Source organism: Arvicanthis niloticus, chromosome 2 (assembly GCF_011762505.2).
Source record: "Arvicanthis niloticus isolate mArvNil1 chromosome 2, mArvNil1.pat.X, whole genome shotgun sequence".
Taxonomy (NCBI): Eukaryota; Metazoa; Chordata; class Mammalia; order Rodentia; family Muridae; genus Arvicanthis; species Arvicanthis niloticus.
Window position 1 is genome coordinate 38,488,774 of NC_047659.1, and position 17,247 is coordinate 38,506,020.

The 17,247-nt window shown below is 40.4% G+C and overlaps 1 protein-coding gene and 1 long non-coding RNA gene across 3 annotated transcripts in view; one reads left to right on the plus strand and one right to left on the minus strand.

The window, feature by feature from the left end:
• The window catches only part of Dpp4 (dipeptidyl peptidase 4), an 87,258-nt gene that overhangs the window by 36,141 nt on the left and 33,870 nt on the right, over nucleotides 1-17,247 (minus strand). For both annotated transcript variants that reach the window (XM_076928820.1, XM_034494645.2), the window contains exons 6-10: nucleotides 15,056-15,108; nucleotides 14,876-14,948; nucleotides 14,008-14,128; nucleotides 9,892-10,052; nucleotides 8,279-8,391 (exon numbers count right to left, since the gene is read on the minus strand). In XM_076928820.1, the coding sequence (XP_076784935.1) occupies nucleotides 8,279-8,391; nucleotides 9,892-10,052; nucleotides 14,008-14,128; nucleotides 14,876-14,948; nucleotides 15,056-15,108 (521 nt within the window). The remainder of the gene's footprint in view (nucleotides 1-8,278; nucleotides 8,392-9,891; nucleotides 10,053-14,007; nucleotides 14,129-14,875; nucleotides 14,949-15,055; nucleotides 15,109-17,247) is intronic.
• LOC143441321 (uncharacterized) lies at nucleotides 348-8,267 on the plus strand. The gene is made up of 3 exons (XR_013108617.1): nucleotides 348-4,400; nucleotides 6,265-6,404; nucleotides 8,079-8,267. It is a non-coding gene; the product is annotated as an uncharacterized LOC143441321 (long non-coding RNA).

Consider the following 17,247-nt stretch of genomic DNA (forward strand, 5'->3'; position numbering starts at 1 on the left):
TGCCATGCTTGCCAACATGGTGATAACAGACTACACCTCTGTCTGAACTGTAAGCCAGCCCCAATTTAATGTTTTTCTTTATAAGAGTCGCTGTGGTCATGGTGTCTCTTCACAACAATAAAGCCCTAAGACTAATGAGAAGTAGAATTTTACATCATTAGGAGCGCCATTTAATCACATAACACTTTTTCCTCCCTTTAGCTTAAAATGTAACTTAATTTCTGTAAGACGTTAAAGTATATCTAACAGAAAAAGCAGCAGACTAAAGTGGCTTAACATACGTGACTGAAACCATATGTTTAAGACAGTGAAGTCCCTGTCTTAATCCCTGGAACCAGGGAGTCAAGGGTGACACTTTCCCAACTCCTCTCTGCTGCCTGAGAGTAATTTAGTAAGGTCAGGGACACTTGCAGAGATGCTATAATTTTCTAGTAATTTAACATACTCCCGTCAGTGTGTTTCCTGCTAAGTTTCTGCTGCTAAATCAGTGTCGCTAGCATTCAGGAGCCAATCAGTGTGCAGTGTCTGAGAGTGCTTCTCCACCTCCTGAGAAGGAGCCAGGGCCCCTAACTGAGCCCAGCTCTTCTGTCTTCACTGCAAAGCAGGAGAGTCAAGTGAGCAGAAGGAGAGTGAACTCTTACCCAGGATGAGTAATATATCCTTGCAAAGAACTGGGAAGAATCAAAAATAAGACAAAGGAAAGATTAAGAAACATTAGTTGAGGGCCTGGATAGTAAATATTTTTAGTCTTTATGGTCTATGTGTCCTTGCTATTAAGAAGAAACTATACTCGACCCTTTTATCAACTTCACTTCAGATTGAGAGAAAAAGTAGACTCCACCAAGTTTTCACAACCAAGAACTATGACTCCAAAACACCATCCTCATGAGTCAAAAGATGGCCCCTGTGAATACTCTGCAGTATTTCAACACAAATTTATAGAACCAGTTCCAGCAGGCTGTCCTCCCCAGTACATACCTTAAAGTACTTTAGAACTGTATTGTGAGTTATAGCCACATGTGTGCAATTTATAACTTACTCTTTTGCTAGCCTCCCTAACATTTTTTTCTTCTGGGTGGTTCTTTTTTTCTTGGACATTTTGCCCCTCCTGAGGGGGCGATTTTGGTAACTATTTATACATCACTTCTCTCTGGTGTCTGATCAAGGCCTGGCTCCCCTCTGTCAGGAGTAAGTTCACAGTGGGTCTTTCATCTTATTTTTTTTTCTTCTGGGCCCACAGCCTCGGTTGCTTCCACCCGGCCACTCTAAATACTCCCCTTATTTGGCTTCTGCTGGCAGCAGCTCTCCTCTCCCGGGGTCATCCTGTTCTCCTGGCTTGGCTGTCAGAAGCTGTGAGGCAGGGGCAACATGGGTCTTGTTTATAAAACAGGTGCTTGGTATGTTTTCTAGGAATGCAGCTCTCAACAAAGGCAAAATTGGTGCTCTGAGTTCTTAGGACACACTGCCATCCTTCCTCAAAACTTCCATCTGTATTTGTCTCCCCTCCTTTCTTGGGCTCTGAGTCCTACAGAAGGTATTATTGAGCACCCAAGATCAAATACTCAGTGCTTCACAATTCCCCTTTTAAGGCATGGATGTCTCATATGTTGTTGTGCTGGAAAGCCTTTGGGTCTCTGTTATTTCACTGGGGGTTTTCAGGTGCAGAGGGCCTATGCAGCAACCAGGCGCCACGTTAACTCACATGATGCTACCTTCCCATTTCAGGGTCCCTCATGCTCTGCTGTCTTGGCCGTCATGTTCTCCTGAACATCCAAAATAGTTTTCCCAGTTCACCTTTTTCTTCCACTTTGACCTTTATTATGGAATGCCCTTACTCTAGTTCTTAGCTGAAGCATCCCCATGTTTGTGGTATAACCTACAAATCAGTGCTATTAGCATCCAGGAGCTCATCAAAGTGCAGTGTCTGAGAGTGCTTCTCCACCTCCTGCTCTCTGTCCTCACGCAAAGCAGGAGAGTCAAGTGAGCAGACAAGAGTAAACTCTTACTCAGAATGGGTAATGTACCCTTGCAAAGAACTGGGAAAAATCAAAACTAAGACACCGGAAAATGAATTTTTTCAAAAATTAATATTCTACACCAAAGATTAGGAAACATTTTAGTTGAACACCTAGATAGTATTTTTTTTTTTTTACTGTTTGTGGACTACATGTTGTCTGTCACATTACCACAGTATAGAAGCAGTTAGAAACAATGCTGACATTAATAAGAACGGCTATGTTTCAATATATAGGTTCAATTCAATGTCATGAATTTTTTTGTGGTTCTTGTCCCTTTTTCAATGTAAAACCATGTATAGCTGTGAGTGGTATGATAATGAATGCCAGTCAGGATAGATTTGAATCATGGATTCTCTTCTGTTAGCCCTGGTCCTATGCACTCATTCTTGTCCATCTAGGTTCAGCAAACAAACACCACCACCACAACAAACTATTTGGAAGCTGAAGCAGGCAGATTGTTGGAAGTTCAAAGCCAGCCGAGGCCACAAAATAAGACCATGTCTCAAAAACCCAAAAGAAAACCCTATGGAAAATCTGATGAGATTTGTGAACCCATCTGTTATGGGGAGAAAGCTTTTTAGCTCACAAACGCATGCCGGCAACCAGAAACACTCTTCCTCTTTTGAAAAGTGTTCTGGTTGCAGAGAAGCAGATGAGAGGAAGAGAACCCTTTCATGTCCCATGTCACCCATGGTAGGTAGCTTTATCTACGAAAGCTGTGTTGTACCTCAGGCTTGGCCATCCACACTATAAAGCCACTGTTTGCCGTTTGAAAACACTGAGTAATGGAATGTGGGAGAGCAGCCAGGGAACTCGTGTGCATTGGTCCTTATGTGACCTGGCCACTTTCCCTGTCTGTTTCTAGATAAAGTTTAATGAACCTGGGTCGGATACCTTAGTCACTGTCAGCGGGTCAGAATGTACTCTGCACTCCAAGAGGGCTCAGTGGAGGCCTTTCACCAAGATATAAATAAGACAGTCTGTTTTAAAACACTTTTACAACTATACTTTCTTCTAATCACAGCCCTGAGCCAACATTATACCAAGATGACACATTAGAGTCATGAAAAAGATGTAAAAGGATGGATGCCTTACCTCAACTCTTGACTCAAAGGTTTAAGTCCCTACTGTAAATCAAAAGAACATGCCACCAGCAAGATTACCAACTAACTATCTTTTGTAGGACAACTACAACATTGCTGACTGAGGAGGAGGCTAATTCCTGAACAACTTCCTCTCTTGTAGTGAGTGGGAAATGCTGGGGGATTCCCACACCTACAGCCAAGCCTCCTTCTGAACCTGGATCTCATGTCCTAAGTTGGGCAGATGGACCCAACAAAGGCTTCAAAGCTTTAGAAATATATCAGCCACCAGGAGAGCCTGCTTGGTTTTCATGTCAAAGCAGTGAATTTCTGGATTTATGAGAGTTTATACCCACATGAACTTGACTCTGCAAGAAACTGGCTACTTTCCATAAGACTCAAGACTACTCTGTGAGGCAGGTACCATTGTGGTTCCTGTCCAGCAGATGAGGAAACACAAGTGTAGAGATGTTAAGTAACTTTCCCAAGACCAACCAATCAGAAACCTCTGGAGCCAGGCTTCAAATCAAGCAGATGGCTTCAGATTCCCCCGTCCCTCTTTACCTCTCCTGTAAATATTTACCTGTCCCACTGGAAAGTCCTACTAGTTCATTCTACTCTTATGGATCCTTAAGTGTACAATTCCTTTCTCAATGAAATCTACTTATTCCTTGAGAACTATGTATAAGCTAAATTTTATGAAGAAAGTCAGCTGGCTACACTCATAGGACATCTTGCCGTGGCAAATCTTGCAAAGTGACTTCTTGTCCTTGCAAAGAGGAAGCATTTCATAAAAGGCTTTTAGGCGACATTGCTGCCTTAATTTGTGTAAATGTTTCAACCATACATTAATGATGTTTATGCTTTGCTAACTGGAAGGAATAACGAAGGGGAAAAAAATGCTACCCAGAGCCACTGCAGCCTGGGACTGATTAATTCAGTGAGTCACCAGAGGAAGCAGGCGTACTGCCAGTGCTGGCCGTGGGCTCCATGCCACCCTTTGCTCTGATAGGGATGCCAACCCTCCTGGGTCCACTGACAGATTGCTGAGAAGAGGGATGGGTGGGGTGGGATGCAGGAGGGTTGAGGGAAACAGCATTGTGTAGCACACAAGCCTAATCTGTCTGCTTTCTTATAGGCATCATCACCTGCATGCTGGCTGAAGGGATGTTTACCTCTTGCCTGGCAATCTCAAGCTTTGATGAGTCTAGTGTGTAGACCAAGGGTCATCTGGTGTTCAGAGCGATAGAGGGAGTCTTTATCTACTGTGTCCCTTAAAGTCCGGGAGAACAAGCACAGGGTAAATCATCAGTTGGGTGTGATGGGCCCCTGAGGCTGTTCACCGGATGTTGGGAGGAGTCACCTCACTTAGAGACACCTCCAGTCCTGTAGTTCTAGCCTGCAGAATTTGCAGATAGCTAGTCAGAGAGAGAAAAGAGGATTTGGTACACAGGATGATTTTGAAAGCCATCCTTGAAGCTGGCTGTGGAGATTCATTCTGGTGCCACACACAATACAGAAACACACGGAAAGCCCAACTTTCTTATCTACCCATCCAGTCATCTACCAACCCATCCATTTGGCCACCTCAATAATTCTACAGTATCAGACACTGTGTCTCAGTCACCCTGCTGGACACCAGTTACTGTCCCCTCTCTGGCAGATCTTGTCTTGCTTCAGTTGGCCCTGGAAACACAACTGTAAAGAAAAGTTAAGAATTCCATAACATCTCTATTGTATAGTATTTCCTCTCAAACATTTTGAGCTCTCCGATTCCCATTTGGAGCAGTCAGTGCAAACCAGCAGCTTAAATAACCTGACCAGCCTCAAGACTCAGTCTCTGAGGGTGGTAGAGAGGTTCATCTTATTCACATTCCAATTCCTAACGGAGGCACAGACCAGACTCAGCCGCTAACAGGACTCCACTTGCTGGAAGCTCTATGGAAGGAGTGGACAAACAAAATGAGTGAGGAGACCTGGGAAGAGTCTGGAAGAGTGTTGCTGAGCTTGTTGGTAGTCAATTCAAGGATCTAGCGAGTCATTATGGGAAGCGCAAGGCAGTGAGACACTCACTAAGTATGCCTGGTCAGGACTGCCTTGGTCCTGGGGGTCTTTTACTAAAAGCCTGAAATGTTGTCTCATCAAGTGAAAGAATATTTTCCCCAGATGGACCTAAGGTCTCATGGTAGAAAAGCTACGATCTCAGCAGTACTAACAGAGATCACAGCTGTATCTTAGATTCTCCCTGGAACACTTCCTCTGTGGCATTTCCTAAGACAGACATCTCTTTGGTAATATGTTCTAAATAGCTAGTGCCAGCCAATTAGGCAGCCCTCACCCCAAAACTTTAGCTTAAGGAAGTATGGAAGAGCAAAGAAGTAAGGTGACTAATTCACAAAGAGCAAACACTAAGTCCTTAAGACTTGGGTACCTCTTCTGAGCGTGGCACTTTACCACTGTGCTTTGAATGGAGCTTTTCTTGGCAGGGAAGATGCATTTTCGTCATGTGTGAGGTGATGTGGAAAACAATATCGTAGAACGTTTTGCCAACTGAGTGAGAAACCAAGGGCAGATCACACTAGCCCAGGCCACAGAGAGCGCTCGATGTTAAATCTAGCTAGTCAATCATTTTATTCTAGTAAGTGCCAAGTGTCACTTAGTACCTGTAGTTCCTCCCAACACTTCTAATCCCATCCCCTGTCCTAAACTTATGTAGGGGTGGGGATGGGGGACTCAAGGAGTGCAGCACTGAGCTTCACTTCCTTTCTCCCAGCTTCTAGGCCAGGAGATCTCTTGGTCTTCAGCTCTTGTCCTATTGGTCCACAACTCCTCTCTCCTCCTCTCTTTCTTCCTCACTCGCTCTCCCGTTTTTCTCTCTCCTTTCATGGCCGGTTCAGTCTGCTGGCCATGTTCAGACTGTTTCACTTCATTCTGGACCCCGCCTGATGCCTGTAGCTTTCTCCTATCTACAATTAAAATCCTTCTCCTCAGCCATGCCGTGGAAATGTCAATGTCCTCATTTTCATTCAGTAAGCAAAGGTGTCTGTCCTCCTTATCCCTATTTCCCATGTTAACTTGCTGTGGGATTGAAACAGATTGTTTTCTCTCTGTGATTCCCCAGCTCACTCGAAGTGGAGTTCTGACAGTTCTGAGGACCTCCACAGGTCCTCTCTACTTTTTTTTCAGGAACTTAAGAGAAAGAGTGGGTGCAAGACTGAGGCTGACCCAACACACGCAGCAATCTTCCATCTATTCTCCAGAAGCGTGCATAGTATTGTTGTCACATGGAAATAAAGACTTTCAGGTCATTAAAAAAAAAAAAAAAAGCTTGGTAACCCCTTTTGAGGTCTACAGTAGTTCTAGTTTGCACTGTTTTCTGGGCTGCACCTCTCTATCGACAGCTGTTGGCTACAGTTTGAGAGGTCCAGGCTTTCCCAGGGCAGCCTTTCCCATGCTCCACCTTAATGCTTCCCTCTCCTCTTCCCTGCTCCAAGCCACCCTTTTCGTTGCACATTCTGCAGGAAGACTTCTTTGATCCCTCCGGCCATAGAAAACCCATCACGCCTACCAACTTGGAATACCTCCAACCTGATGTGGTCACTTTATCCTCCTAGCCATTTATATGAAAGTTTGGTATCTCTTCCCTGATTAGAAATGCTAGAGGGGTCCATACCCACCCCCTTTTACACACCTTGAATTTGTAAATCAGTGTTGACTTAAGAGGTTTCTGGGTTGAAACAACAGGCTTTAAAACTTTTGGGTATAGTTTTATATCTTGGGGGAAAAAAAAACCTAATGAACAAATTGATGAATTTAAAATTCTTACTGGTAAGATTCCTTGCCTGAATAAGCATATTAGTACAGTTCTTTCTAACCAAGCTAGTGAATTTCAGCATAGTACAGAGTTTGCACCAAGCTTGATGGTGTCAACTGAGAAGAAAAACATTATAATGCTTTACCATTATAATGCTTTACCATTACTCTGATGCCGTCTCTGGCTCCCTGAGGGCACCAGCTCTAGTCACAGAGAAAGTTTCTCATAATCCCCCTTTCTATTGAGAGAGCCTAACTGAACAGGCCCTCCCAAGGTTAAGGTCTTTTTCTTAACCTCTAGACCGCATTCTCTTATCTGTACGAAAGACGAGTCATAGTAGCAGTTGGGAAGACAGCTACTTAAGATAACATAAGTAGTGAGATCGATCATGTGTTAAAGCCCATGTTTGGCACTCAGTGGATGCTCAGCACATGATAGCTGTTACTTAAAACAAACCAGCATAAATAATAGAGTGACATAAAAAGCTATATAGAAAATTACACATGCTCTGACTTTTTACTCGCTCTTACAGTGCTCTCAAGGCAGGATTTCAACCATCTGAGATTATTTAAGCAAGTGACATCTTGAGAGTTAATCAACTGCTGGGGTTTCCAAAAGTGACCCACAGTTTCTCTGAATTTCTCTGGATCTGCACAGAATAAGTACAGCTCATCCAAAATGAGGGTATTCAGTCCTTTGTAAAAAATGGTTTTTAAACCACTGTTGAGGTCTAAAGCTAGTCTCAGATCTGGACATTGTTTTCCTAGAGGCACCCAGGAGCTTTACAATAAAAATGTGTTGGCTACAGACTAACAGGTCATAGCAGGGCCCACCAACTGTGGTGGACACATTATGCTGTGGACAGCTTATTGCCATACTCAGAGAAGCCTGCATGGTCCTTAGCCTGCACTATCGCTTTTCTCCCTCACTGATTTCATTTTAAGATTCCAGAACATACCTTCTATAGAATTCTGGATTTTCTCTGCCTGTAGCAGCCCCACAAGGCATCCCATGAAGAGGTTTTCCTCTAGCTTTGGGTGTTCTCACTGGAACCCCCTCCCTAGCCACTTTTACCCTTTTCCTGTAATCTTATTCACATTTCTTACCACCTGGCATTTAGACTGATACTTGTCTTTTTATCTGGTTATTGTCTGTTTCCTCCAGACATGATGCCCGGCTGCCCTATTCTCTGTGCATGCCCATCATTAGAACTGCATCAACAGGAAGTCCCCGGACAAAAGACTGAATAAATGAATAAATGATACAAGAAGATGCTATGATTGATGTTGCCATCTGTGTCTAAAATGCCCTACCCAGCAAGCAAGAAACGGTCTACACCCAAGCATTCAGGTGGAACATCTTACCCTGTTGCCACAGATTCAGGAGCAATGATTTGGATGGGAGCCGTACTTGTGGCTGAGCTGAGAGAGTCTGTATTTACAATAAAGAACTTTACAGTTGGATTCACAGCTCCTGCCTAGGGAAAAAAAACCACAGAATTGATAATGAGTTTTTAAAAAAAAATAAAAAAAAAACAGTCTCATCATTACACAAATTTAAACTGCATTAAAATGTCTGAATTATGGCTATAGAATTATAACAATTGGACACTGTCAAACAATCTAATAGAAATTAAATGAACATAAAGAAAATCCTTTACGTGTTCAGGTAAAAAATATTTGTGCGTGCATGTGTGTGTATATATAAAACGTGAAGGTCCAAACACTCATATTGAAATCATGCATGTTTGCTTGCTCATAATCTGTGTGCTTTGTGCCAGGAGAGGACAAACGTCTTTTTTAAAAAGCATTTGCCAATATATTCTGATTCTATAGGACAAAAGTTTTTGGTGGCTTCACTGTGAATATCACTTGTATAGCATCAAAGGCTTGTTACATCAGAAAGATAAGCCTGAGGCCAGAGCCAATAGTGCTGATGGCTGGGTGTAATCTTCATGTCAAGTCCAGGTTGACCTGTTGTGGGGCTCAACAGTCAATATTACGACAGAAGTCTCTAAGCCTTTTAAAAACATATACATGGATCTTCTATCGACAGATTAGTTAGAAATAATACAATTTTTAGAGACTGTTTTATGGAGCTTTTTTTCCCCTTCAGTTTCACTCATCAAAAAATAACATTCTCTGAAAACACATCTCCATATTTAATTTAGGATCTTTTTTCCTTTTAACTTCCTCTCCCTTCCTAAAATGGCAGATCTTCATAAGGCAAATTACGTGAGTTGGTAAAAATAAAAACTCCTTTTTTTTCCAAATCATTTACGGCAGAAATACGTTGTTGGCTTTTCCTGTAGACGACAACGAAGATGCTATGGCCGTTTTTTGTTATGGTGCTGAAGAATTCCTGGCTCCCTTCTAAAGCCCTCTCCTGGCTTATACTGCTTGACAAAGATCCTTGATTTTAATACACACAGCGTGGATAGCAGGGAACAATCTTGAAACCCAGGATGCGACACGACTATCTCAAATGTAGGACGTGCAAAACTCACGTCGGTGCCAAACCTGTAACAGAGCCACTGAAACTCGTCACGCACTGTATCCTGTTAATTAGTAATACAATCTGATATATAACCAGGCTTTTCAACTTCAGTTCGGGCTCATTCCAACTTCTACAAATGAGCTGAGCTTCTGATTCAATTACAGCCTCCCTTTGCCTTCATTCAAGCATTTCCTACCCCTCCCCTACCTCTTTCAAAATCATTTTCACCATCTTTTTCTGCTTGTCATTTCTTAGAGTTTTTGGAGAAATTACAAAACCTTAAATCACACTCTTTCCTGGGATAATAAAAATACTTTAAAATTGCCCAGATGCTGTTGACTTCAGCAAGAGAAATCACAGAAAGCTGTTGAAGAGAGACTGACAATATTTTCATTAGCAAGAAAGGATTAAATGCAACCATTCTCTTCCCCCCCACCCCCCATCAAATCGAAGAATCACAATCTGAGCGGGGAGCACAGACCTTTGGATATGGAATCCACACTGTCTTGGGGTACTGCAGTGACTCATCAGAATAGAAGGAGTATTCAATGAGTGGCACTCCTGTGTCATTGAACTGGGCATAAGCTAGAAAAGTGCTGTTTGGAGACCACCACAGTGCCGAGTAGGCACCGAAGATTTCCTCTGGAAAAAAAAAAAAAAAAGACATAAATTGTTCTGCTACAAGAGAGCTGATAAATTGGCTTTGGCATTGAAAATATTGTTCTCATTAGCTTTAGTAATTATAGTAGAGTTCAGCTAATGAACCGCTTCACATTTGCTGGGATTCCAAAATCGAAGTAATACAAATGAATAAAAATAAAATCTTCAAGGCTATATCTAGATTGTAAAAATAAGTCACCCATTGGACCATTTTAGGATATTTCAGTATGCAATATTGGATATAAGCTCTCTATTTTTTTCTTTATCTTATAATCCTCTAAATTTATGCCTCAAAACATACTAAAAGTAAATTTCGCACAGGAGGCTGATTTTCCTTTCTAATTTTCAAACAGTCAACATGCCAGCATGCTCTCCCTGACTGGGCAGAGTTTTCACCCAGTCCATGAGGTACTGGTGGGTGGTGCCTAGCTCTAGGCTATCAAACCAATATGGTGCCCAAAGTTTACTATTCTGGCACAAATAAGGTGGGGAAAGAATGCATTTCAAATGGAGAGAATTCCTCAGACCCTTACAGGGAAACATGTCTTTTGCCCAGCCTAGAAACTGAAAGTTCCCTGACTTAAACCCCTCCCCTGATATATAGAGAAAGAGGATGAAAGGTAGACGCAATGGAGAGACAGGGATGGCCTTCAAGTATATTGAAGGACTCCTTTTCAAGCTCTGACAAAGGCAGTTCCTCACTATGATTACCAGGGGCCCTGTCCACAGGATGTTGGATCTCAGGCTTCTAAAATACGCAGATCGGTCTTGTCAAGGGGGACTTAAGATCCAGATTGTGGTGGTGTGGGTCTGGACTCACTCCAGAGACTCATGGAATTAAAGTATTGGCCTCCAGCCTGTGGTGAGACTAGGGAGTGGTGATGAGTTAATGTTTTGGATCTTCTTAAAAGGAACTTGGGTCACTGGGATTGTGACCATGAAAGGGATATTGGGACCTCAGGCCCTTTCTTTTTGCTTCCTTATATCTGTGAAATAAAAACCTCTTGTACAGGATGTCCTTCCAAGCTGTACTGGGCTGCTAGAGACAAAACAATGTGGCCAAGTGGCTAAGTGAGCCGGAACTGAGTCTCTGAAACCATGAGTTAAAATAAATCTTTCTTCCTTTAAAATGTTTTCTTGTGCGTTTTTTATGATGATAGAAAACTGATAAACATGTAGGTAGATGGAAGAAAGCTCAAATTGACATTTCATTTGATAGTGTCAGCATAAGAACCAAAGCACAGACTCTGGAATTTTAAGATTAGGAAACTATGTATGCCAATCAGTTTTTGGATCACTAAAGGCTCTTTGAAAATGGCTGGAAAATACATTTACTTTTGTTTTAAATTATGAATATGTGTGTATTTGGGTATGTATATACCTGAGTGAAGGTGGCCAAGGAGGCCAGTGGTGTTGGTCCTTTTAGAACTAGAGTTATAAACAGTTATGAGGGAGCTGGTATGGATGCTGGGAATAGAATTCAGGTGCTTTGCAAACATCACAAAAAAAAAAAAAAAAAAAAAAAAAAAAACCACTGAGCCATCTCTCCACCTCTCCAAAAATACATTTTTAATAACAGCAATACTGGTTGCAGAAATAAGAATAATAGCAGTAATGATATGTAACATTTAATTTTATGAGTTGCTGATATTTGTTGAGTGCCATGTGCCAGGAATTGGTAATGGTTGGCATTTATTATGCCAGGCAGTCTTCATTATAACCCATTTTATAGGTAACCCAAACAGAACAGGGCTAAAAGAATGTAAAGATATCACCTTAAGTCACAAGGCTAATAATTAGTAGAATCAAGAATTAACCTGTCAGTTTGGAGAGTGTGCTTGGCATCTTACATTACATGGCTCACACTTGCCTCTTTTTCAGCCATTTCATTTCAGAACACCCATCCCTTGGTATGGCAGCCTGCTATCACTTAGACTGCTTTAAACCTGAATTGTGGGTCTGGAGAGATGGCTCAGTGGGGAAGAACACTGACTGTTCTTCCAAAGGTCCTGATTCAATTCCCAGCAACCACATGGTGGCTCATAACCATCTGCAAAGTGATCTGACACCCTCCTGGTGTGTCTGAAGACAACTACAGTGTACTCATATACATAAAATAAATACATAAAAAAACCCTGAATTGTGAAGTTATATTTATGTCATATAATTTATAAACCACATTCAATTTGGTCCTTAGAGACAGCCCTAAGTTAATCTATTCATAGACCATTTTACAGAGAGGAAAACTGAAGTAGATTAAGTGAAAAGTTTTAGCCAGGAACTATAACTCAGGCCTTCATACATTAACTCAAAACTTTCCATATAGACGTCCCTCAAATGCTGAGTCTAGATCTCATTTCTTAGAATTTTGACTCACTGAGTCTTGTCTACAATACACTTTCAAGGCTGTATGTATGTATGTATGTATGTACATATAAATTATATATTATATCATATACATTGATATATATATATAATATATGCTATACCATATCACATACATATGATATACCATATTACATGCATGTAATTTATATGTTATATCATATCACATATATTATATATGATATATCATGTCACACACATATCAAATATATATATGCTATAATTAGGATAAGGGTTTTCGTTTTTAAAATTACTTTCAAACACTGATAAGGGGTATAGTTGGGGCCATGTTTCAATTTGTACCTATTTGTTAGACAGAGCATATTTCCTCTAATTAACGATATAGTTATTTCTCTCTAGGCGCTGAGCCCATCTTTAGATGAATGCCCTTTGAAAGCCATGAGGGTATTTCCTGCATCCAGTCACACAGATGTGAACATGACAAATGAAATCCCTCCAGTCACAGTTATGTAGAGGAGATAGCCTGAGTTGGTAAAATTCTTATTGTAGTAACACCCAACTGTTTCCAGGAAGAGCCACAGGTCTGGGAGGAGGCTGTTTCTGCTCCATCTTGAAGGCCCTGAAAGACCCTCAATGCTAAGATGCCCAGCTCCTAATGAACTTGTCATTCCATTGTTGGTTTTAATCAAACACTTATGGAAATGGAAACTCATCTTTCTCTTGACATTATCTCTGCTTGTTGTCATGTGTTACCATTACACTAACTTGACTCTCCTAAGAATTAAAATTTAAGCAGGAAGCTAAGAAATAACAAGATGAAGTAAGGATGAGTTTTTCTAACAAATATGAGGCACCCTTGTGAATTATTTGGAATGGCCTCAAAATGGCTTTTATCTTGGCAACCAACACATGGAAAATGCTTTCCTAATAGCTCCTAAATCTCTTTATTCTAAAAGCCAGAATATTCCCTTTGAAGGTTTTGAGTATTGTTTTCTACTTATTCTGACTAAACTTTCCTAATCATTTTTTGTTTTCGTTAAAAACAGGAAATCACAGTCTGTCCCAGGTTAGTTCAAATGAACACATATTCTTTCTAAAACAAGCAATTTCTTTCCTTCCACTTGGCAACTGTAGGCCTGTAGGCAATCTCTCTCTCTCTCTCTCTCTCTCTCTCTCTCTCTCTCTCTCTCTCTCTCTCTCTCTCTCTCTCTTTCATATTGTGGAAGATTTCACTTCCCTTGGCAACTTCTGGGCTAAGTAGGCCTCCTTGGAGGAATATCTGATGCTAATCTAGATGCTGTCATGCCCTGGTAAGCCTAGAGGAGTGCCACACACAGAAAGGCCCTTTGTGATAGGAAACCAAAGACTAGCAGAGGACTGTGAGACACCAGGTGGGGGGAGGGGGGGGCGGCAGAAGCTGCTCCAGGATCAGATAAGGGTTCTATGTCACTGTGAGGTCTAAAAGCTATCTCATGAAATGTTGACGTACACAACTCATTTTGGGTCTTACTGACTCCCCCAGTTTTTGGCACAGCTATGTTGAAGTGAAGTTAAAAGCTATAGACTTTCTGATTAAAGATTTAGCCTTTACCTTCATAAACCCAGTCATTTATTCCGTTATATATCACATTTTCTTCTCCTGTTGCTGTGACCCTAAGACTAGGTGAACGTGGTTCAGTTTTAACGTAAATATCATTCTTCCAGACATATGCCTAAAAAGATCAAAAAACATATTGATATCAGTAATCACGTTACAATGTGGTTTTTTGTGTGTGTGTGTTTTATAGTGGGATCTTAAAATACTATTCAAAGAAGACGATAACCATAATCTGCCTAAGTAAGAAACTCATTCTTAAATTACAGGTATATGATCAATCATCTCAAAATAATAATAAAAAGGTTTTAATATGTTGTTGAAACAAGGAAGTTTTCAGCTGTTACTATGGGGGAAATGTGTGTGTGTGTGTGTGTGTGTGTGTGTGTGTGTGTGTGTGTGACGACCTAGTCTACAGACCATCTACGCAGGTTCCTCTAGGCTTGTGTTTCCTGTCTGGGACATTATTGGGGGAATGTAGAGCAACTGCAGAAAAACATCCCATCTTGTTATTTAAATTCTTTTGGGCTTCTATCATTCTTCCAGCACCATAAAAAAAGAGGTATAACTTCAGTGATTTTGAAGAGAGACTCAAAAATATTCAAGCACAGCAAACAAAGAGACCTTAAGAGTTTAAGAAGCACTTTCCCCAGTGAATAAGCCACAAAATAATCGATGTTTGACACTTTTGATAATTCTTTCTAGGCTAATTAAATATTGTTGGGAGCAATGACCCTAATTACTAATATAGTGAACGAAAGGGCTTTCAAAATGTGCACTTTCTACTAGAGTCAGTATCATCTGCCTAGAAAAGACTCCAGCCAGTCTGACACTTCCTTTCTGACAGCTGGAGAAAAGTACTTACCAATTTATGACCTTCTTGTGACCATGCAATCCACTGTGTATTGTTTGGAATCTTCTCTTCGGTGATCAACTGTCTATAGAAAAGATAAGAGGCTACATTTCCAAAATAACAACCTGGTGTGGGATAGCCTTTAAAATTACATTTGAAAAGCCTAGTGGTCTTGATGGGGAAGTCGCTGACCTTTTACGCAAGTCGTAAACAATGTATGAAGCTGTGTAGGAGTGCCTCCATTGCTGCAAAAGAAAACAGACATCTCAGGCTTCTGGGACTCCAATTGGCTGGCCATTCACTCAAGATTACAGGCATGGCATAAATTTCAAATTTCAACAAACAGTATCATTCCTTGAATTCTTAGAATTTTTGAATTGAAAAGGTATTTGAAATCACCTAATAAAAGGTCATAAAGAGTTTATTTTCTTTTGCATCACCTCCTTCAAGAACATTTCATAGGATCACTGTGGGCCCAAGAGTCAGTTTAGATATTGAGCAATATTATTGCTTGCATAGTACAGCAAGGGTACCTGTTTAGAAAAAAATACTCAAAATTTCACTTTTCACCCACATCGCTTCTAAGATATTTAGAATATTTCTTAGTTTGTTGGTGGTAGAGATGAGAAAGAATACTTACTTAATATAAATATCTAGTGCTGGAATTTTTAAAGCTATCTGAAATATATTTAAAAATTAATATATGTGTGTCTTCAATACTAAGCAACTGAGCAGTTGAAAATGAACATCAAACTAAATCCAGGGTAGTGAGAAAAAAAAGAAGAATACAGTAAAAACCAATATGAAATAAAAGCATATAGTGGTGAAAATGAATGGCTAAATGCTGGTTCTATAAGACACTTAAAACTGCTACCTACTTAACATAACAGAGAAATAAGAAACTACTATCCAAAATGAAAATTGAGACACCACAACAGACCTTACAATCATCAAAAGATTGAGACCATTATAAACATACTTTTCCAATAAATCATAAAACATAGAAACAAGGAAATTTTCTTGAAATAGTCCTATAGCTAATAAACACATGGCATCAACGAGTAAGAGTAAGGAAATTCCATATCCAAATGACTTGATCAGCAAATCCCTTAGTATTTCAAACCTACAGTCAAATGATTACAACAGCTTTACTCTGGATTGTCCAAACAAGGAGGCAGCTAAACCATCCTTTAATAATGGGTAAATGGATTACCAAATCATGATAGAGGATGCGATAGGATACTATTCAGAGTGGTTGTTTTTTTTTTTTAAAGTAAACTATCAAGCAATCAGAAAGGTTATATACTGAAATAAATACATGGCTTCCTGGAAAAGGCAAAACTGTGCAGTCAGTGGTGCTTGGCTGCAGGGAGGGAAGAACAAACAGAACATAAGGGACTTCCCACAATAGGAACTCTCGAGGGTTCTTCAATGAATATTCTACACATTGTCAACCACAGTGTAAAACTGTAGATTTGAGTTAATAATGCGTCAGTGTTGGCTCCTGCATTGTCACAGATGTACCATCCTCAATATAGGATGTTTATAGAGAAGACCCAGGAAGGAAAACAAGGGAGTATTTAGGAATGTTTTGCTTACTTTCAGCAAACTAAGGCTGCCCCAAAACACAATATCTACCGGTTTTGAAATGCATTAGAGCAATGCCTTAGAAGGAGGAGTTCTGTGGTATCACATTCCATTTCAATAGAGTAAGCAGTAACTGGAAAGGATCCCTATATATTTCTATAGAATCATATGAATTAATAGAAAATACAGAGAGAAATATGCTAGACTTTAGAGAACTAAGAAAAAACAGAGGAGATTTGTGGTGTGTATAAGCACACTCTTACAGTTGTGTAAAACTGCTTCTATGTGTGCATGTAAATAAAATTTAAAAAGCTTTTGATATTCATTGGGTGTACATTTGTATTCTCGAATAGTTGCATGGGAAAGTAAGAAAGCAAGACAAAAACTCAAGACACTAACCACCAAAACACCAAACATCCCAATCGAAAAATGGAGTATAGAACTAAAGAGAGAATTCACAATAGAGGAATCTCAATGGCTGAGAAGCACTTAAGAAAATGTTCAAAGTCCTTAGCGATCAGGGAAATGCAAATTAAAATGACCTTGAGATTCCACCTTACACCATTCAGAATGGCTAAGATCAAAAGCTCAGGTGACAGAACATGTTGGTGAGGATGTGGAGAAAGAGGAACACTCGACCATTGCTACTAGGGTTGCAAACTGGTACAACCACTCTGGAAATCAATCTGGAGTTTCCTCAGAAAACTGTAAATAGATCTACTTGAAGACCCAGATATACTACTCTTGAGTGTATACCTAAAAGATGCCCTACCATGCCACAGGGGCATGTGTTCCAC